The sequence below is a fragment of the Hakea prostrata genome, chromosome 2 (assembly GCF_041222555.1).
Source record: "Hakea prostrata isolate BN-2017 chromosome 2, UWA_Hpros_2, whole genome shotgun sequence".
Lineage (NCBI taxonomy): Eukaryota > Viridiplantae > Streptophyta > Magnoliopsida > Proteales > Proteaceae > Hakea > Hakea prostrata.
In genome coordinates, this window is record NC_142601.1 from 22198256 (window position 1) to 22218880 (window position 20625).

Sequence of the window (20625 nt, forward strand, 5' to 3'; positions counted from 1 at the left end):
GAGAGGTGTTTGAAGGGTGGACAATTTTCCGAAATTCATGGCTTATAACTAGTTTATGTTGAAAGATGAATAAGAAGTCACACTTTTCTAGGTTCACAAATCCTTTCATGATTGGGTATTCTCTTACAATACTTTGACATCTTCTCTTCTGTTCGGTTCAGTCAGTCCTTATTTAACTTATTTGAAAACCACCACTAGCTATGCATCTATCTTTCAATTCACCATGGATGAAATAAGGAAATTTCTATCCCTGTGAAACTAAAAAGAAAAACATGAAAAATATGATGAAACTTGACAAGAACTTATAAATCACGTCTGGGAACCGAGAAGCATGGAAATTCAGATCTTAGAGTTAAATCGCATGGCTGTCGTGTCAAATACTTTAAGGAAAAATCTTGACTTTGGAATGGACAAATTATTCTCAAGAATGCTGCCAATGGCTGAAATTAGTTTCTTCTTTACGTCTGAATTGATGCCTCCCATGGAAATCAACTCCGCAAATGCTGCTGGTTCATCATTTCCGTTGAACTTTATGAGTGTGGATCCCTTCAGCAACACCATTACATGCTGCATGAACGTATAATTAAACATCAACCATTAGAGTTGAAAAAAATCAATTAGAATGTTGGGTTTCTTAAACTTGCATTTCAAAGTCTAAATATGAGACTTTCAATTTGTCTATAATGGTTTCTTTGACTCAAATATAGAATGGTTCCTACCCAAATGGATTCTTGATGATGTATATTAATATATTATAATAATATATGTATCCCTGCAACTTTGACAAGGGAACTTTTGTAGATAAAAAACTAAATAAAACCATAAGAAATTTTCCAGATTAAAAAAAGGCCAACTTACATAGAATAATCTATAGGAACCTCATAGATGGCTGTGACATGATATGATAGTGTAGTCAATATTTTCAGGCCAACCATAACCAAGGTTTAGAAATAAGGAAATGAAGAACTATATTTTATCCATATGATTTGAATGCAAAGTATAGTCAGCTAAAATTTTCATCACCAAAGTTGCACATACGTGGCTGCATGCTAAGGCCAACACGGCCACTGGATCTATGTTTGACACCCTGCTATCCCCACAAGTGAGTTCCATCTATATAGGGGAGCTTAACAATGAGACATCACAAAATGTTCCTTATGTCGAAAGGAAATAGATCTAGAGGAACTGAGAAAACAATGGAAGCTAGTGTAGCCTATACTAGCACTCTTATTATGAACTATAGACCTTACTTTGAAAAGATGGATTTATAGAGTATTAAGTATTAACATAAACCATTCGTACACTTTTCTATAAAAGAAGATCAATTCACAATGTTATTTTATGCCAAACGAAAGAAAGAGAATCAAAGGTGTTACCTTACTTGGCCAAATGGCTTATTGATGAACCATTAAATAAATACCTCTAATGCAAAGCAAAACTTCTGTAGATTAAAAACTTGATAAAACCAAAAGCAACAATTTCACAAAATTGACTTTATAAACCTCATATATGATTGAGAGATGATATGATATTGTAGTCAATCTTTCATGCCGACCATAACCAGGATCTAGAAATAGGGATATGAAGAACTCATTTTGACCACAACATCTGGATGCAAAGATAGTCAATTAAAACCGTAAGATCTATGTTTCATCCAAATGATTTGAATAGAAGGATAGTCAAAAAAGATAGATATAGTTGTAATAAATATTTTCATCATGAACATGCGCAAAGGCGACTGCGTGCCATGACAACAGACCATCCAATCTACATTAGACATCGGGTTATCCACGCAAACAAGCGGAGCTTAATAATTAGACATCACCAAATATTTCTTGTCTCAAAAGTCAATAGAGTTATTGAAAACTGAAAAGAAAAAAAAATATAGGAGCTAGTGTGGTCTGTGCTAGCATTCTTATGATTTAAACCCCTTATTTCAAAAAGATGGATACATACAAGTGTTTTCAGAAACCATACATGCTTTGAAATAGAAGATTAAATGTTATTTCGTGCTGAAGGAAAGACACAAAATCTAAGGTATTAATACAACTAGCCACGGCTTAGGGTTCCTCTTCAATTTTTATTTTCTTAAAATTGCTGGTGGTAGTGGGATTCTATATATAGTTCGTTTTGGGTGAATAACTCATATCATACATATATAGAGTGACAATAATGTTTCATCCAATACAGAAGCTTGATTGACCTAGTTCATCTGCAATTTCTATTACTTAGAACTTGGCACAATTGGATGTGTATCAAGAAACTCCTCAATGACAAATTTGGCCAGACATGATAATTCATGAAATGGAAAGTGATGCCATATGTAGATCTAGGTTTTGGCCCATAGATAATAATTTGACCAACACCTAGTGTAAGGTGGGTGCTCTTTTGTGATTCCTCCTTTTAACATAACTGATCTTTAACCTAAAAAAATTGTATTTTGAGGTCTCAAGCCAAATTACAAGGCACCATAATATTGGCTCTCATGAACAGGATACTCACAATTGATAATCAGTCCTTAGAGGACTGCATCGCCAGTGATATGCTTGTCCCTACTCATATTCACAATGAGATGGTTGATGTATCTGTACTGAAACAACAATTTATTAGGTGTTCTGTTGTATATGTTCAAAGGCCAAGCAATTATGCTGACATTCCCTTGCCCGAAGGGCGCTATCATTGACAAGCACGATCCTTTGGCTACATTTCCAGTTGGGTTTTCTCAACTTTAAGCTTTGCTGGTCTTTTAATGAATTCACCTTCAAAGAAAGAGGTTCATTTTTCTCTCTCTCCCTTCCCCCCCCCCTCCCGCGCTGTGGTGTTCATTTGCAATTCCTCCACAATATACGTTCATAAAAACCACCTCAACAGGGAACCATTGAAAAGCAGATGAAGGTTCATCTGAACACAAAAAAATGAATCAAACAATGTTTAATGTTTGTCTTGTTCTTCTCTCCCTCTCTCTCTCTCTCTTTCTCCTGCGACTCTACAACTATTAGTGCGGAGGCCGGGGTTAAAAAGGAGGAGAAAGAGGATCCAGTCTCCAAAAGGGAGAAACAATAGTGAAGAAGTAATTCGTCAATGGTGGCAGAGATGTATGATGTGAGAGTGGAGAAAGAGGGTTTACCAAAAAAAGAAAAAAGAAAGAGTGGAGGAAGAGGAAAGCATTGGCTGGCTGAGGTGCATGATGCGCGTGGACCCTGACCTTCTGTGTGTCATCCTATTTACAATCATATCATTAGTAGAAACTCAACTGTTATTTTCTTTTCATTCCCGCCACTAAGGCAATGATTCCCGCCACTAAACCCCATGTTTTCACGAGCAGAACCCAGAAAAATTGTAATGGAAACCATTGATTTGGAATCCCAGAAGCCTGTACATCCAAAGTTGTTCTAGCCATATATTAAGTTGACAGGACAATTGTACCAAAAAAGTAAGTTAACAGGAGAATTGTACCAAAAAAAGTAAGTTGACAGGACAAGGATAGCTATCCTGAAGCCTGAGGACCTGTTTATGTGTTTGAAGAATAATCCTATGTGTTCTAGATATTTCATATCTAGCAGATCAAAGAGAGAGATCAGAATATGGGTTCTATGTTGGGCTTGATTTGACCCCTTTTAGTGATGGAGATGATCTGTTTGTCTATTTCCGGTTTGTGACTCTTACCAAGTCTGTGTCACGAGGAAGAACATGTTAATCTGAATCAGGAAATAAATGTGAGAGAAGATTACTTACAGACGCTGGTCTTCCGATGATACTTGCGATGGCTTTGATGGCTTCAGAGAAGATGGGAGCTGTGTCGACTCCATCGAGACTCACGTTGGTGGAGATATTCAGACAAGGCATCTTCCCCTCTCTCTATGTCTCTCTCTCTCCCCCCTCTGAGTGTGGAAATTGATGGATTTCTAAGCAGGAAATCGTGACCACAAACGCTATAAATAATGGAGAAGGATAGATGAAAGAGAAGAGAGAATGAACTTCTGTAGAAAAGAAACTTCAATTGGAATGGACTTGGTTAGCATTCACTGTATGGGCTTTTGTGGAATCATGATTGGAACAAAGCAAATCAAGCGGCCATCCTGCAATGATAATGACTCTTCTAAGAGATTATCCTTTGAACTTGACACTTAGCCTCGACACTTTACCCTCTTGGTTATGGTCAAACCCAAATAGAGGGGTGAGTTTCTTTTTTTTCCTGGGGTTATTCTTTTGATAAAACCAAAGTTTATTTATAAAACTATTAAATATTTGGATACCCAAATGTAAATTTCTAGAAGTAATAGAGTGTCAATTGGTCATAAACTTCAAGACCTAGTCCTCCTGGCAAAGCAATTGACCAAATTGTTTTTTTTCGTTGTTGTCAACTCTTCCTCTGATGTCAACTCAGCTGGTCCAACACTCGATTGATCAAATTGGTTCGATCTGGCATCAGCTCCTTCCACCTGGTGAATCTGCTCTTGCAATCACTTAAGCACAGATCGTTAGTTGCAGGTTGATCGATGTGATTGACGATCTATCTCCGATGATCAAGTCAGTGTGAAGTTTGACGAAATAATGCTAGAATTGTAAAGAACCTTAGCTAGTTGCAGAGTGAGTGGGAACATCCATTTGAAAATGAAGTTGTGTTGTGTTTTGGAATGTGTCATCTATGTTTCAGTGCTTACGCTATTTATATTGTCTTGTTTATGTGTTGGCTTTGCTTATGTCGCTGGACCTTTACCTCCCTTTGTACGGTCCATATTGACCTACTTATTTGATCATTAGGCTATGTTGGTTAGATAGACGAACCACCGATTGAGACAGTTTATGCCGGTGGTTGGATGGTTTATCCATAACACAAGCCCCCAAGCCTGCTGATCAAGTCGGAAGAAATTAGTGTGAAATCCAGCCCTATCCTGGCCCTGACCCGACCCAGATCCCTTGTTGTTTGTAGGTCAGAAGACCCGGAGTAGTGGAAGAAGAGACTTGTGGGCCCTCTTAGTTGAAGATTCGGTGTATGACTCAGAGCCTATGGATATCGACAGTGATGCCCCTTACTTGGATACACTGTCAGTGTTCAGTGAGAAACTGCACCTAGAAAGGGGGAAGCTTAGTTGAAGTATGTGATGTGCTTCCGATCTCATTCTGAAGGTATTTCTCTAATCTAGACTTGTTGATTTATTTGTAGGAGAAAACCTAACTCAATTTGGATTAGTCTGGCCTTCCAATTCCCTATCTGAAGTTGCTGTTCAGGCTTGGTCGACTTGGTCGACTGGGCCAATCGACCAGTCAGTCAACCAACAGATTAATAAATGCGAAAATCACAAAATTCTTGATTATTTTAAGCCTACTTATTGGGACCTCGTGAATAGAACCCTATTCTAATCATTGGGACTCCAGATAACGAGTAATGACCTTCCCAAAGCCCTTCCTTGAAGTTGGTGAAGATCATTGGTCTCAATCATTGCATTCCATCTCCATTGCTTCCTCAAGGTATGATTTTTCTCTCTCATCATCTATTCTACTCATTCCTCTACTTTTTCTTGCTATTGAGACCATGGCTAAAGTGTTGCAACCTTGCAAACACTTGGTCATGTGTTTCCCCTTTCATTTCCATTGTTTTCCTTCCATTCTTGCTATGCTATGCTTCCATTACAATGACTAGCATTGCATTTCCTTGATTCCTTTCATTTCAACTTATTCTTTGATATAAACTGATGTGTAGATGTATGCTAGGTCTGATTTACTATTGGTTTATGATTCCAATCTAGTTCTTATCACTTCCTTAGCTAATTCCCCATCATTCCTTGCCATTGCAACAATTTCCAATTCAATTCTTGATATTTAGCATATAGAGCATAGGGTTTCAATTTGGGTATTCCTAATTGGACCATTAGATCATGTTAATACTTGTTGTATAGTATCCTTATACGGTTACAATCATTCCCTCCAAGTTTTGGATCGCTCCGAGTCCCGAAGATCTGTTTCGGGCCAAATTCACTATTCAGCCCGTTCTTGTTCATCTTGGTTAACTGCTTGGTCGAGTGAGTCAGTCAACCAGCCAGTCGACCAGATGAGGACAGCAACTCTATTCTTGCTTGTTTTGCTCCGTTTGATCTCCGATTTTATTGTTTCCTTCTCTAATGTTGCTTATATGTTGTCTAGGGTTCAAGCACTAAGTTGTGGACTATTCTAAGTGATACTTGCTATTATTTTCGATTCAATTAAGGTAAGGACGGTTATACCCATATGACATAGACTATGTGATTAATGCACTAATGTTGACAACTTAGTAGGCTCAGCATATTAGTTGTATTTAGACATCATATGACTACTGTAGTTACCTTGTAATAGTAACAACATATTTATTTGTTCTTGTATATCATGTCTACTTAATTCTTGTTATCTACTTATACACTTGATCATGCGATGTTATAATATGTCTTTCAATATGGTGATGTATTATGTATGTGTGATATGATAAAATGAGAATGTGATTGGATAAATATGATTTGGGATTGAGGAATGTCCTATTGACATTTTTGTCCTTGGACATCGGGGGGAATAGTATGGGATGTTCTCCGAAGGTGTCCATCGACGCTTTCCCGAATTATTGGATGACATACATAGGACTTGTCTAGATGTATGCCTGTCGTATCAAACCCGAATTGGAAGGGGATTGAGACCCAATAACCTATGGTAGTGGTATGGTTTGATGGGCACTCAAGACCGGTAACCAACCCATGAGAGGACATAAATCATACTACGGATACCTGAAAGGGGCCATTATTGGTAGGGTTGCAAATAGCTAGACTTGGGCTCATGGGCACTCGAGATCGGTGAGTCATATCCGTGAGAGGACGTGAGAGCTTTCCGTCTACTATTTGTGGATTACCAATGGGATTGATGAGTCCGGTGAGTAATATCCGTGACTCTAGTGTGAAGGATACTGGAAAGGATCGCCCGGGGCGAGGAATGGACATATCTAGATCTGACATGATATGACTGAGTAGATGACTTGCATTGGGCTAGGCTTTACCGTGACATGCGCCAATACTTATACCAATGGTGATGTGAGAGAGTGGTGACCTAAACCCCAGCCATGGATTGTCCCGAGGGATGCATGACCCAATTCCCACCAGAGAACCCAAGGAAGTATGGTGCTGTGACTTAAGGCATGTCTACCCTAGAGACTAGCATATGTAGAGTTAGAACCATATTTGCATTATCTATCTCATATCATTTCGCATCATGTTATGACTTGTATCATATGGCTTATGTATTATGGATTAACTGCCTTGTTGAGTTCTTTTGAACTCATTCCTTTTGTGCAATTGTTTTGTTAGACTATTCCACAGGTTTTGAAGAGACTGATGGCACGTCCTTCAAGGCGCCCTACGATGAATCATACTACCCTCAGGGTAGTGGCTGGTACGAAGATCACGGTGAGGGTACTGAAGAGGATTTTGCTTCACACCAGGATTAGCCTGACATTGGTGTGGGAGCAGCTGTACGGGACTTCTGATATTTATAGTTATGAGGACATACTATATGTGACCGAGAAAACATTTGTTTAGTGTTATATTTTGAATTCTTCTTTAAGACCGGAACTATAATTTAAGTTTCTTTAATATACTCTTTAGAAGTTGGTTCTGTAACTTAACTAGATTTGACTACTTTCTGCTGCCACTGAGGAAGTGACTTTTATTCACTCTCTCTCTCCTTTTTGAATTATATATATCTTGGTTTCATCTTTATTCTGCACTCTGATTATTTGTTTACCTTATCCATGATTTGCTTATTATATGCTTTTACCTTGATTATTATTGTTCATGATTGTGTTATCGCATATGTGGGAGGCATGGTTGCTCGATACTTGATCTTCGAGACTGTGGATCACATACCCTGGTATGCCCGATGGGGTACCGGCTGGGTGGATGTGACAATTAGAGACTCTGGTTACGAGGCTTCCTTTTTAGTAGAAAATTTTGAATGTTTGAAATTCTTGAACACATCACTAGTTTGAGTTACTTAATCAGGGCTCGTCTAAGAGCATCTTAGCGTGAGCTACTCAATTAGGACTTGCTTGAGAGCATCTCAGCATGAGCTACTCAATCAAGGTTCGTCTGAGAGCATCTCAATTTTGTTGTCTGTTACAAGTGAAACCTGATCACATCAGCTCTTGATTGCTATTGGTCATAAATTTGAGATGGCTCGTCCGACTACCTGATGAAGCCAGTACTTTAAACTTTCCTTCTGGAATATAATTTTTGCCTATCCCAATGACATTTATGTCTACACTCATTCCTTAGAAGGTGGGTCTAGGATTCCCCCATGCCCTTGGGCTCAATCAGTGTTAGACCATTACAAGGTTTGTCCTAGCCAACTCACTCCTAACAATTAGAGACTCATGTATTCTTTATGGGTTTCTATCCAGGGACTTGGTAGGAGGCCTTCTGTCAACCTGTTTAGAACTAACACCAATTAAAAGTTTCAAGGGACCTTGGCTTCCTTCGCTTTTCCAGAAGATACTTGAAGTCCTTTGAATTGAGATAGCACCAGATCTTTTTAAGAAATCTATTCTTCATGATAACAAGGGATGGTCCTTCCCTCATCTCAACTATCGTTCATGTTGGCCTACTACACTCCTAAATCCTTGGAGAGTGCCAATAGGAAGTTAGCCTTGACAAATATGATCTAGATACTTGGAACGTGTTCTTGACTAGAAGGTAAGTTGATTCCAGCAAATTTAGACATGATGAGAGTCTGTAAAATATTGGTCTCCTTCTAGGTGACCTTTGATTCACCCATGGTACAACGTTTCCGGAAAATTTTTCGCAGTTCGAAAGTCACTGAATCAAAAGAACCTTCAAAAATGAGATTCAATGAATATTGTCAGAAATTGCCTGAAAATTGCCAAACCTGATAAATGTAGGCAAAAATCGTTGAATCATCTGATTCCTCCACTTCTGCAATTTCTTCTTCTTCTTTTCTCATGCGTATATCCCTAGATGACTCTATTTCGGTCTCTTTGTCCTGAACAACTGGCCCAGCATTGACGGCAAAAGAAATAGAGACGAGATATGTCTCAATCGTTGATGGAGTTCAAAGAGTTCAAAGCAGAGAAGCGTGTTCTCTAGTGTCAATGAAGGTTAGGAGAGATGGGGAACTAGATAGACACAAGAGTGACAAATTCCAGGCTCCAGTGAATCCCAATCACAGATGAAACCAACAGATCAAGAAGATCGACCCAGTCGCAATGTTGCTTCTGATCGTTGTTGGCTTACCGTTATCTTCTTCTCTTCCCTATGTAGGACAGAATCCCCAACGTCTGAACCCTTGTAATTAACAAATTTGCTTCTCCGTCCAAAATGCCCCTCCGAGTTTCCAATAGTAGGAAGCCCTGTAATCATCACTATAAAGGAGAAGAAGCCTCGTAAGCTCCACTCTAAATGGTTCTGTCACAGGCACAAAATAACTGGAGAAAAAAAAAAAGACTCAATCATTCATGGCTTAAGAGTTGAGACTAAGTCACTTGACTCACTTCCTTCCTCCGATTGAAATACCCTTAAATATCGGCAAAATCTTGGCAACATTTCATTGGTTCACTAGGTTCAACAAGGTGCGAACCAACGAATTTTGCCAAGATGTCACACTTTGCCTTCACCAGCGAGAAGTTCCTTTCCTTTTCCCTCTATTCTTGCTCTTTAGAATTGCGGTTTTTCTGACTGTACATTTTGAAATCAGTGGCAGTTGTATGGAATTTTTCCTCTATTGATGATGTCCAAAGGATGGTCCACATTGAAAAGGAAGCTAAACCTCTATTGAGGATAAGGAAGAAGAAAGGAAAGAAGCAATTGGTCGAAGGCAAGGGTAGCAGGAGGAAAAAGAGTGTAAAAAGGAGAGAAGAAGAAGAAGAAGAAAGGATATCAAGAGAAAATTAATAAGATTAAATGCGATGAGTCTAGGAGAAGGTTGCAGTCCATAGGGTCTCCGGATATGGTTTAGGGAGGGGTAGTATACCCAAGGACTAAGAAACCACACACTCAATCTTCCTCAGTTCCTAAAGAGAATCGTGGGTGAGAAGAGGTTACAGAGGGGATCACTTAAGTTGACCCTCCCTCTTGGCCTGAAGTCTCATCCCTTCCGTCCCCCATTCATCCTGAAAAAGATGAGGAGAATCCAAGTGCAACAGTGAGTCCAAGTGTTGCGATTCTGGAAGTGGCCTTTGAGGCATGTGATGTTGTAAAGGCTGACATTGAAACCCATGTTGATCCAATAGTCAAGACATCCCACACTAACTAGATGACTGAAGTGGTTCTTGCTAATCAAACAATTGATGCGTTCCACACTAATTAGGCGATTGAGGTGTCTCAAGCTAATCAAACCACTAGGGTGACCCAGGCTGATTGGATAGTTGAGGTATCTCATTCTAACCATATGACTAAAGTGGTTCTTGCTAATCAAACAGTTGATGTGTCCTGTGCTGATTAGACGATTGAGGTGTTCCAAGCTTATCAAACCACTACGGTGACCCAAGCTAATTAGATAGTTGAGGTATCTCATTCTAACCAAATGGCTGATGCGACCCCTGACAATCAAATAACTAATGTGACTGGACAACCCAAGACTGTTGAAGACATTGTAGTGGTCCCCACAACACAAGAAATTCGAGTGTCTTCTAGTTCTGACCAGCCTTGAACCTCTGGAATGGCCAATAAGGGAAAAGTTGAAGAGGTCCAAAGTGAAGAAGATTCTAGCGATGAGTTCCAACCTAATTAGAGGTTGCCCACCAATCATAATGTGGTTTAGAACTCTGGTGTTGCTAGAAAATTGGGAACTAAGGGTAGATTGTCCAAGATATACAAGCGACTACCTTCATCTCTGATCCAAAATCTTACGAACATGGTTTGGAGTAAGTTACTTTCCAAAGTTCCTGCATTCATTTCCTCATGCCTTATTCATCTAACACTTTCCTTTTCTTCCTCTTTTTTCTTTTCCAAATGTTATGGTGCTGCTTTCAATGTGTTTGCTGAGGCCTTAGAGAAGCAAAAGTATCTTGCCATTGAAAATGGAGAGCTTCTAGCCCAAAATGTTGAAGTAGTGTGAGGCAAAGTTTTTCTACAATACTCTGGATATCATGCCAACAAAGTTGGAGAAAGCTGAAACTAGGGAAGAAAGGTTGACCAAAGAGGTAAATCTGGCAAGAGGAGTATGATTATTGTGTTGAAGGCATGATGACTGGAGGGATAAGATTAGATCCCTAGAAGATCCAAACATGAACAAGGAATAAACCATCAGAACTTTAGACATGGCAAAGAATAATTCTGCTCAAGGCAAGATTTGCCAAGAAAGAAAGGGATGAAACCTTGCCGAAGGTGAAAGACTCTAAGAGGGAAAAAGACAAAAGTCCAAGTGAAACTTGACAGTGCCTTGTTGTGGTCAAGGAGCTTCGAGAAGGAAATAACAAGATTCAAGTAAAGCTTGATGAGGCTTTGTTGAGGATTGAGAATTTAGAAAAAGAAAGGAATGAGGTTCAGGAGAAGCTTGAATTTCTACCAAGGAGAGAGAAGTTGCTAAAGAGGATTGGAGATACAGACTCAAGACTGCTCATAAAGAAATACAAAGTTCTCAAAATGCAACAGTGAATACAATTCAGGAAGCCATTGGAAAGGCTAAAATTTGCGAGAACTTATGGGCTTCTGTTGTAACCTCTATAGGAACACTTCTGACTAGGTTTGGGGAGTAGAGCTAAAGAAGGTCCTAGAATTTGACTTTGAAGGCATAGAGAGAAGGGGTCCTCCCCCCCCCCCCCCCCCCCACCCCAAGTAGAGAGATCTTTGACATTTTTGGATTCCTTACTCCATCTTTGCTTCTAGCTCTACTGCCTAGAAGGAAAGTGAAGGTGAATCATCTGAAGGTAGTCCTAAATCTAGCAACGCTGCATCTGGTAGTTCTAATGCCTCCTCTGCAACCAAGTCCCAAATATCTTTTGATAGTATACTTGCTAAAGGCACAATTAACATTTCACCATTTTGAATGTGAACACTAAAACTATTACCTCATCTGTTGCAACTTGCAGTTTCGAGAACCCGAAGTTTTAGTAGAAGACAGTTGTGGGCCATCCAGATTGAGACCATTGGATTGGGATCAGAATCTATGGTCTTGGATGATGAAGATGGTGATCTTGTCATTTTGATGGACTTTGGAAGAAAATCTAGTTCAAACTTGGATGGACTTAGTGGATGGATTTCTCACTCACAGAAATAGAATTGGAAGGTCCTTAAGTTCAAGTAATAGCCACTATCTTAGTCTACAAGGTTAAACAAGTGTCCTAGACGAACCACACCAAAAAAAAACCCCACTTCTATGCGAAATTAAAGGGGGCGGTTGGTCAACTGACTGACCTCCACCCATGGCGGTTGGTTTAGTTCAGCAAGGGCAAAATCAAGTTTTGACCACTAAAACCCTATTTAATGACTCCCTAGCCTTATAGATGGGATTATTATATTACTAGGAGGCTTAGAACCCTAATTGGAATGAAGTTCATGTGACAGCAAAGAAGAAGGTGGATATCACATGCCGAAAATCAAATCAACTACCAGTTGGTGATATTGAAGATATCCAACCACTCCCTTCACCTTTTCCATTAAATTTTCCTTGATTCATAAGTGAAAGCATTTGGGATGTTGTTGAGGTTGTGATTTGGTTGGGAAACATGTGTCTTCTCTTGGTCCTAATCTAATCTAGCATATAGAATGAGATTCCCATATCTTCTTAATGCTGAATTTTATTTAAGTATACCTCAAAGAAAACCTAACCTTGTAGGAATGTTGGACTTGAGAGGTGATTTAAAATGTGGTTGTTTATGAGTGATTGGGCATGCATTGGGGACGAACTCTATGCCTTTGATAGACCCAAAATCCATCGGAATTGGTGGATCAAACAGGGCAAGGGTCAGACCTAGGTTTTGTTCGAGCACTTGGGGAGGTCACCCCAAGGCGGTCAGTCGCCCCTAGGAGGCCAATCGATCTCCACCCCCTCGTGTGGTGGTTGGTCCAATCTGGTGTTTGTCTTTGTTTGCCAACCTAAACCTAATCTAATTGCACGTATTCTTAGGGACTTCAGTAGCTTGTTAACACCCTAATTCATGATGTTTGGACTCTTTAAAGATCCCCTAAGAATTTATCAGGTCGGAGAGACAACCTCATATATACATGTATTTGAATCATGCTTTATAATATGTCCTCATGACTTGATTATGCTACTATAATGATGTCTGATTTTGTAGAGCATGCATGCATAGGTAACTTGTGGATTTACATTAAAACATACTATCTCTACTACTTTCTTGCTATTATCAATATGTGAGTACGCTATGATAGGAATGGATTCATATGATGCATTTATGGATAATATCTATCCAGGGTTGTGGGTTAGTCCATTGCCCTTGGAACCTTTGCACATTATATGGACTCAATGTGCATTGCTTTAGGTGTCCAAATGCATGACTAGGATTCTCATTTACCATGTTCTTACGCTATCAACATAGGCCTTGAGGCCGAAAACAGTGTTAGAGTTGTGGGCATTCAACAGTTGGTACCAATCCCATGAGGAGACACAATCAGATCACGTGTCATTCATAATGGGGTTGCATATGATAAAGGTTGGGCTCATGAGCCCCTAACAGTCGATAGCCATTCCGTGAGGGGACACAGGAGCATCCTGTAACATCCCCCGTATTTCTAACCCGAGATCCGTATTGCAGGTCCGAGAACCCGAAGGTCTACTCGAGTAAATTTGTTGAGTGTCCGGATAGAAGCCCATGATCCATACCCTGAACCCATGGATTTGGATTCTCTTGATGAAGAGCCAGCCTTGCTTGGTAGCTGGACTTCTGTAAAGCAAGTGATGTCTGGAGATGTCCGGAATGAAGGTAAGACCTCCCCCCATGTGTTCATTAGGGTTAGGTTGTACTTGGACATCAACCCCCTAAGCAAAGCACCCTTGTATAGCAACATACTAGGGGGCGGTTGCTAGTGGCGGTTGATTAGACCAAGCGACAGCCTAGTTCTGGTTGCGGGGTTTTGCCCTATTTTGCCCCCAAACTTCTATAAATAGCAACTCTCACCTATTTTAGGAATATTATATTTGGGATTTCTGTTTTTGGAGGTTAGACGGTTGTGGAGACGTGCTGGAAGGTGATCTGAAGTGCTGTTAGTGTTCCAAAAGGTTCTACTATTTTTATATCTGATCTGGTTGAGGTAAGTGATCCCCTGTTCACTCAAACTCCACCATTTGCTATGATTAAAGTAGATTAGTGTTCCTCTTTGGTTATTCATGATCTTTCTATTACAGTACCTACCTTTTTAATGATCTTGGTGAGATCAAATCTGAAAACGAAACCATGCTTTCATGAAAAGGGCTGATCTAATCAAGAGGAAGATTCTGAGTAACCAATTTGGTGTCAATTGTTAGGTTTAGTATCACCCCTGGTTGTGGGAGTGTTAGATTTGAAATTCGGACTATGATCATTCAAAATTCGGATTGAAAATGAATGATCAGAAGCCTAAGTTTCAGATTGAAACTCATTGTTTTTGGGGCGGTCACCAATGGCGGTCGCTCAGCCTAAGCGACCGGCCCAAGCGACCGGCTTGTTTCTAGTGACCAAATGACTTTTGGATTTGATCCGATTTGATTCATTCGACTTACATTTTATCGTAACCCTGTTTATAGGTGTCCTCTGTTTCCAATAGAAGTCTTATAATTGTTTTTGGTTTGCAAGATAGAGGAATTCTACTTATTTACAGGTAAAGACATACAATCCTATCTTTATGAAATGACTTGAACATGCTAGTCCAATGTTTTTCATTACTGTTCTTTTATTTTATATACTGTTGTAACTATGTTTAGCATGCTAATCTCGTTATATGTTTGTTGTTTGTACTGTCTTTACATATACTTTGTCAATTATGAATGTGATATGATGATGGTTGATGGTTTGTGGTTCTGATGGAAAGGGTATTCCATTGGGATATCTTAGCTTGGGATATCAGAGGGTTGTAGTATAGGACACATGCTCGCTAATGTCTCCAGCACTATCATAGCTACTGGATGACACACCTAGGTAGAGTCTAGAGTTGCATGGCTAGGTACCCCACATGTTACTACCCTTTCGGTAGGGGAATTGAAGCCGGATGAACAATGACGGCAGTGATGTGACTTTGGTCCACTGTTGGTCATACAATGGTAGGGTTGCATATGTTAGGGTTGGGTTCATGGACATCCAAGGAATGGACCGGGTGTCGTGAGGAGTCATGAGAGCATTCCGCCCAAACAATATGTGGATGACCATAGGGTTATGGAATGGAGTCCAATAGCGGTAGCAAGTCCGTGAGGGTTCTCATTCCTAGGTTGCGAAGGATATTGAACCGAGTTGGTTGGTGCCATAGGGAATGTATATGGACTTCATGTAGTATGTTACCAGTATGATTTGCATTGGATTAGAAACCCCGACATGCGCCAGTACTCATGCCAATGGTTGTGGTGAGAGAATGTTGACTTAACCCCAACCATGGTTTGAGAATCAGGTGTGGACTTTTCCTTTTACCCAGGATCCCTACAGAGGTAACCAATCCTTTCCGGATCAGAGTGACTAGACCTACCCAGAGGAGAGCTGGTATATATCTTAAAGCATGTCAACTGTTAGAGACTTGCACAGTTAGATCTTAGCGGTATTCATACTTTGCACTCATACATATCATATATGCATTTCTAATGGTTTGACATATGGATGAAAATTATTGTTGTTCTTACTTGGTTCGTCAGAACTCATTCCTTTATTTGTCTATGTTATATTAGCTTGTACAGATGGAGGATATACTCGAAAGATGGATTGGTTTCCCATGAAGGAACCTTCTTGTATGAAGAAGATGTGGCACTGGAAATGGGAAATGGAGATAGCCTGTGCAGGACTCCTGCGAGTGCATGGAATGCGCTTATAGCACCCATTGATGGGTGGAGGAGACAGGTTGCCAGGCAGTTTGCTCATTGTATGGAGAAGAACTGGAGAACCCCTTTTCTAGAAATACATGAGAAACATTATCTAGCTTTAGAGAAAGAAACTGGAAAGAAAATCATATAATTCTTTTTGATTGCTTCCGCTGAACTTATATTCTTATTGATCATTTATTCTTTCCTTGATTATTTTATTGGAGTATTTGGACTCCTGTAATCCTTAAATTTAATTATTGAATTTATTCTTGCTCATGATTATCTTTACTTGCATTTATTATTATTGATAGACTAAAACCGTGGATCCTGTGACGGATCACTCCCATGGGTTGTCGGGCGGGTAACCGAGACCGGTGGGTGGGGTGTGACACATCCACCCTATCATATGTGAATGACCATAGGGTTACTGGTGCTTTTCAACGGTGGTTGACATTTTATGAGGATTGGCATTCCCTAGATATGCAAGGATATTGGACCGAGTTGGCTAGTGCCATAAGAAAGGTATATGAACCTAGTATGATATGATATGATTAAGTAGATAACTTCCAGTATTGGGCTAGGAATTTCCCTAACATGAGCCAATTCTCATACCAATGGTTATGGTGAGAGAGTGTGCGTGAGAGTGTGGCCCCAATCCTCAACCATGGTCGTTGTTAAACTGTTATCCCTATATCTTGATCGTGATGACCAGTTCAGTCAATGTCATTGGGGTCTGCCTGAGACTTCCTAGAGGAGGCAGGTAGTGTATCTTAATGTGTGTCCATCTATATAGAAACTAGAATGTTTAGTTATATAGGAGCATTCCAGAAATTTGTTCAATGAAGCTTCGAAGATCATTATATGGATTAAAGCGATTAGGGTGTATGTGGTATTGTCGGTGCTAAAATTGCCGATAGCCTTGAACCGTCACCTTCGCACCGAACTCCTCAGATCTAGACTGATCTGGTTGATTTGATTCCTCTGTCAGTCTCTCGTTCACTGGAAAATGTAACACACCGGTTAAAAACGGAGCCAATCGTCTTGATCGGCGTCAAATCTCCGACGGTCTAGTTAGGTATATGGAGATAATTCCTTAGAGCTCGCAGGAGCTTCTGAGCTATTCTAATAGAGTAAATCAAGAATTATCCAGTGTTTGAGCTAATCTGAGAGACTTACCCTTTACGAATCCTTCTTCCCCCTTTTATATAGATTTTCCCGCTCATAATGTTTTCAATCATAACCGTCGGATCATAGCTTCTGATTGGAGGGTGTTGATCACCTTTTCTTTATAATCTCAGGCGGACCCATAGATTCCTTCATCTCATCAGCTGAATCCAGTTAAACCTGTTTAGACCGGTATAAATCGAAAGTGGATATTTTAGTCACAACAGGTATAATTGTCTTTGTGAATATTTATTAAAGTATAAAAATAATTCAATTTGCCTTATGTTTTTATTAAAAATTATAGATCTAACTTTGTTATAATAAATGTATATGTTGATGACTTAAATAATAAAAACTCCGAAAGAGCTTTCAAAAGCAATAAATTATTTGAAAAAAAATTGAAATGAAAGATCTTGAAAAAACATAGTTTTGCAAATTGAGCATTTGATGAATTTAATATTTGTTCATCAATCAATACATACACAAAAGATTTTGAATCGATTTACATAAATAAAGTACATCCATTGAGTACCCGATGGTTGTGAGATCGTTCGACATAAATAAAAATCTATTTGAACCCATGAAAACAATGAAGAACTTCATAAATCCGAAGTATCATATCTCATTGCAATTGGGTCACCAACCATATCTTACTAATAGTAAACAATCGAGTATAGCATTTTCTATGAGTCTATTAGCAAAATTCTGTTTTTTTTCCAATATAAAAACATTGGAACAATGTTAAGCATATATTTCGATACATCAAAGAAGATAGAACGAAATATTTTCATTAAAATTCTTCTTTATTTATGATCTTCAAGAAAATGGTGAAATCGATATTCAACAAATTTGTTCAAGTTATAATTTGACTGATTTATTTACTGAGCCATTGCCTAATTCAAATTTTGAGAATCTAGTATATGAGATTTGCGTGTTCAAACTCAAAGATATTAAATGATGTTATCATCAAGGGGAGTAAAATACATATTGTATTCTTTCTCCCTTCACCAAGGTTTTATCCCATTGAGTTTTCCTGGTAAGATTTTTAACGAGACAGCTAGCAATATATATTGTTAAAATTATATACTCTTTTTCCTTCACTAAGACTTTTTCCCACAAGGTTTCTTTTAGTAAGGTTTTAACGAGGTACATTATTTATTGATGAACATCTAATGAAAAATGTCATAAATAATATTGATTGTAGATGTTCATCATCTCCTAAGAGATAATACCAAAAGATGTAATTTTCAACTAAAGATCTGAGTCACCTCAACGTGCAATCTTGACGATCCAAATTTCCATTCAATGCACCTTCCATCATGGGCAAAAATATGTTCTTCCATACTACTAAAAGCCATGAGTTATGATTAGAGAGACATGTTTTAGGTGATGGAAAGAGAGAGAAAATGTGGGAGAGAGAGAGAGAGAGAGAGAGAGAGAGAGAGACTTAGTTTGATGTGGTTCGGTTGATCTCTGCAACCTATGTCCATAGGAATGTGATTTGCTTCCTTGAGATTAACTGTAGTATAGACTACATATTTATAGTTACAAGAGTTCTACTCAACACTAATCTTGGACTTTAACTCTAGAGTTTGAATTACTCAAGTTATCTAGTTGTGTTTGTTGTGAAATGTGTCTCTTGTGTGTTTGAGTGCAACTCTTAGTCTGATCCACTTGTGGATAAGATGTAATATGTTGGAGTTTCTTGAGTAGTTGAGTTTGAGTCTGGTTCTTCAAGTCTTGCATGCATGGAGGTAGTTGAGTTTGACTGGAGTTCTTGAAGCCTTGCACGCATGGAGTAGCGGTGGCCAGGGCAACCCTAGATTCAGCTACAGTTGCTTGTGATTTTCTCGTTTTGCTCTTAAACTGCGAAATACCATTATTATCCTTAACATGCCCCCTCAAACTCAAAGGTGGAGATGAGACCTTGATGTTGGACAAAAGAGTATGGAACCATTGATGCAATAGAGGCTTTGTGAATATATCTGCAAGCTGATCCTTAGTAGATAAATACCGAACTTGGAGATCACCCTTGGCAACCTTGTCCTGAACAAAATAAAAATCAATCTCCACATGTTTAGTACATGCATGGAAGACAGGATTGGCTGTAAGATATGTGGCCCCCACATTATCATACCAAAGAATAGGAGCAGAAGGCAGATAAACATTTACTCTGTTAACAAAGTTGTAACCAAGTGAGTTCAACAGCCGCATTTTCTAGGGCTCGATATTCTTCCTTAGTACTAGAGTGAGCTACAGTTTGTTGCTTCTTAAAATTCCAAGAGATAAGATTATAGCCCAAAAAGATAGCTTAGCCACCAGTAGATCTTCGAACCAGCCCAATCAGCATCAGAGAAAGCTGATAAAGAATTCGGAGATCAATGATGAATAAAAATGCCATTAAAGGAAGTTCCTTTTAGATACTATAAGATGCGCTTGACGGTAGACCAACAATCAATGGTGGGAGAGTGCATGAATTGACAAACTTTATTGACTGCAAATTGAATGTCAGGACGAGTCATAGTTGCATACTGAAGAGCACCAACGATGCTCAGATAGAGAGTAGGATCCGCCATTAATTCACCTGTAAACTTACTGAGTTTGTCAGGAGTGGAAGCAAGAGTAGAGATAAGCTTGCAAGTAGACATATTTTCCCTCTTAAGAAGATCTCGAATATACCAATGTTGAGAGAGATGAAGGCCATCATGAGATCGAGTGACAAACATGCCCAAAAAATAATGAAGAGAGCCCAAGTCCTTTAGGGTAAAAACTGAGCCAAGATCAGTAAGGAATTGGGCCAATAAAGCGTCAAAACTACCAATTAGAATAATATCATCAAAATATACTAGAATAAACATAGTGCCAGCAGATCCACGAAAAATAAATAAAGAGGTGTCAGTTTTAGAGCCAATAAACCCATATTCAACTAGAAAGGAGCTAAGCCGATCGAACTAAGCACGGGGAGCCTGTTTTAAACCATAAAGAGATCAATGAAGTTTGCAAACATGGTAAGGTTGAAGGGAGTCAGTGAAGTCAAGTGGTTGCTTCATATATACAGTTTCATGCAAAAACCCATAAAGGAAGGCATTTTGAATATCTGTTGTGGATAAAATATCCCCTTTCGGTTTATACCAGTCCAACCAGGTTCAACCGAAGTCATAAAGATCAACTACGGGTCCACCCAAAAATTGAACAAAGGTCAAAACATATCCATCCGATCTAAGCTAATAAACCAACGGTCATTAGCAACAGAAAGTCAAGCGGGAAAGCTATAAATAGGAACGAGGCGTATGCATGTGGGAAGGATATTCAAATTCTCAAAATCTCTCACATTCTTCCTGCTTTTTTTCCATTAAAACTTTTCAGAAGCTCTCACTAAGCTCTGAGATATTCATCTTAAACCTATCATTGACAAGATCATCGGAGACGAAACGCCGATCCAACCGATCGGCACCTTTTCTAACAAACTCGTTCATCTTATAGGAAGTG

The 20625-nt window shown here is 39.2% G+C and overlaps 1 protein-coding gene across 1 annotated transcript; it reads right to left on the reverse strand.

Annotated features, from left to right (window-relative positions):
- LOC149024055 (uncharacterized) lies at window positions 1–4011 on the reverse strand. Its single transcript, XM_089142876.1, has 2 exons — window positions 3736–4011; window positions 1–567 (listed from the first exon to the last, which is right to left on the reverse strand). Exons 1-2 carry the CDS (start codon window positions 3844–3846, stop codon window positions 340–342), a joined length of 339 nt encoding a protein of 112 aa, XP_088999002.1. The 5' UTR covers window positions 3847–4011; the 3' UTR covers window positions 1–339.
- Between the last annotated feature and the right edge of the window lie 16614 nt (window positions 4012–20625).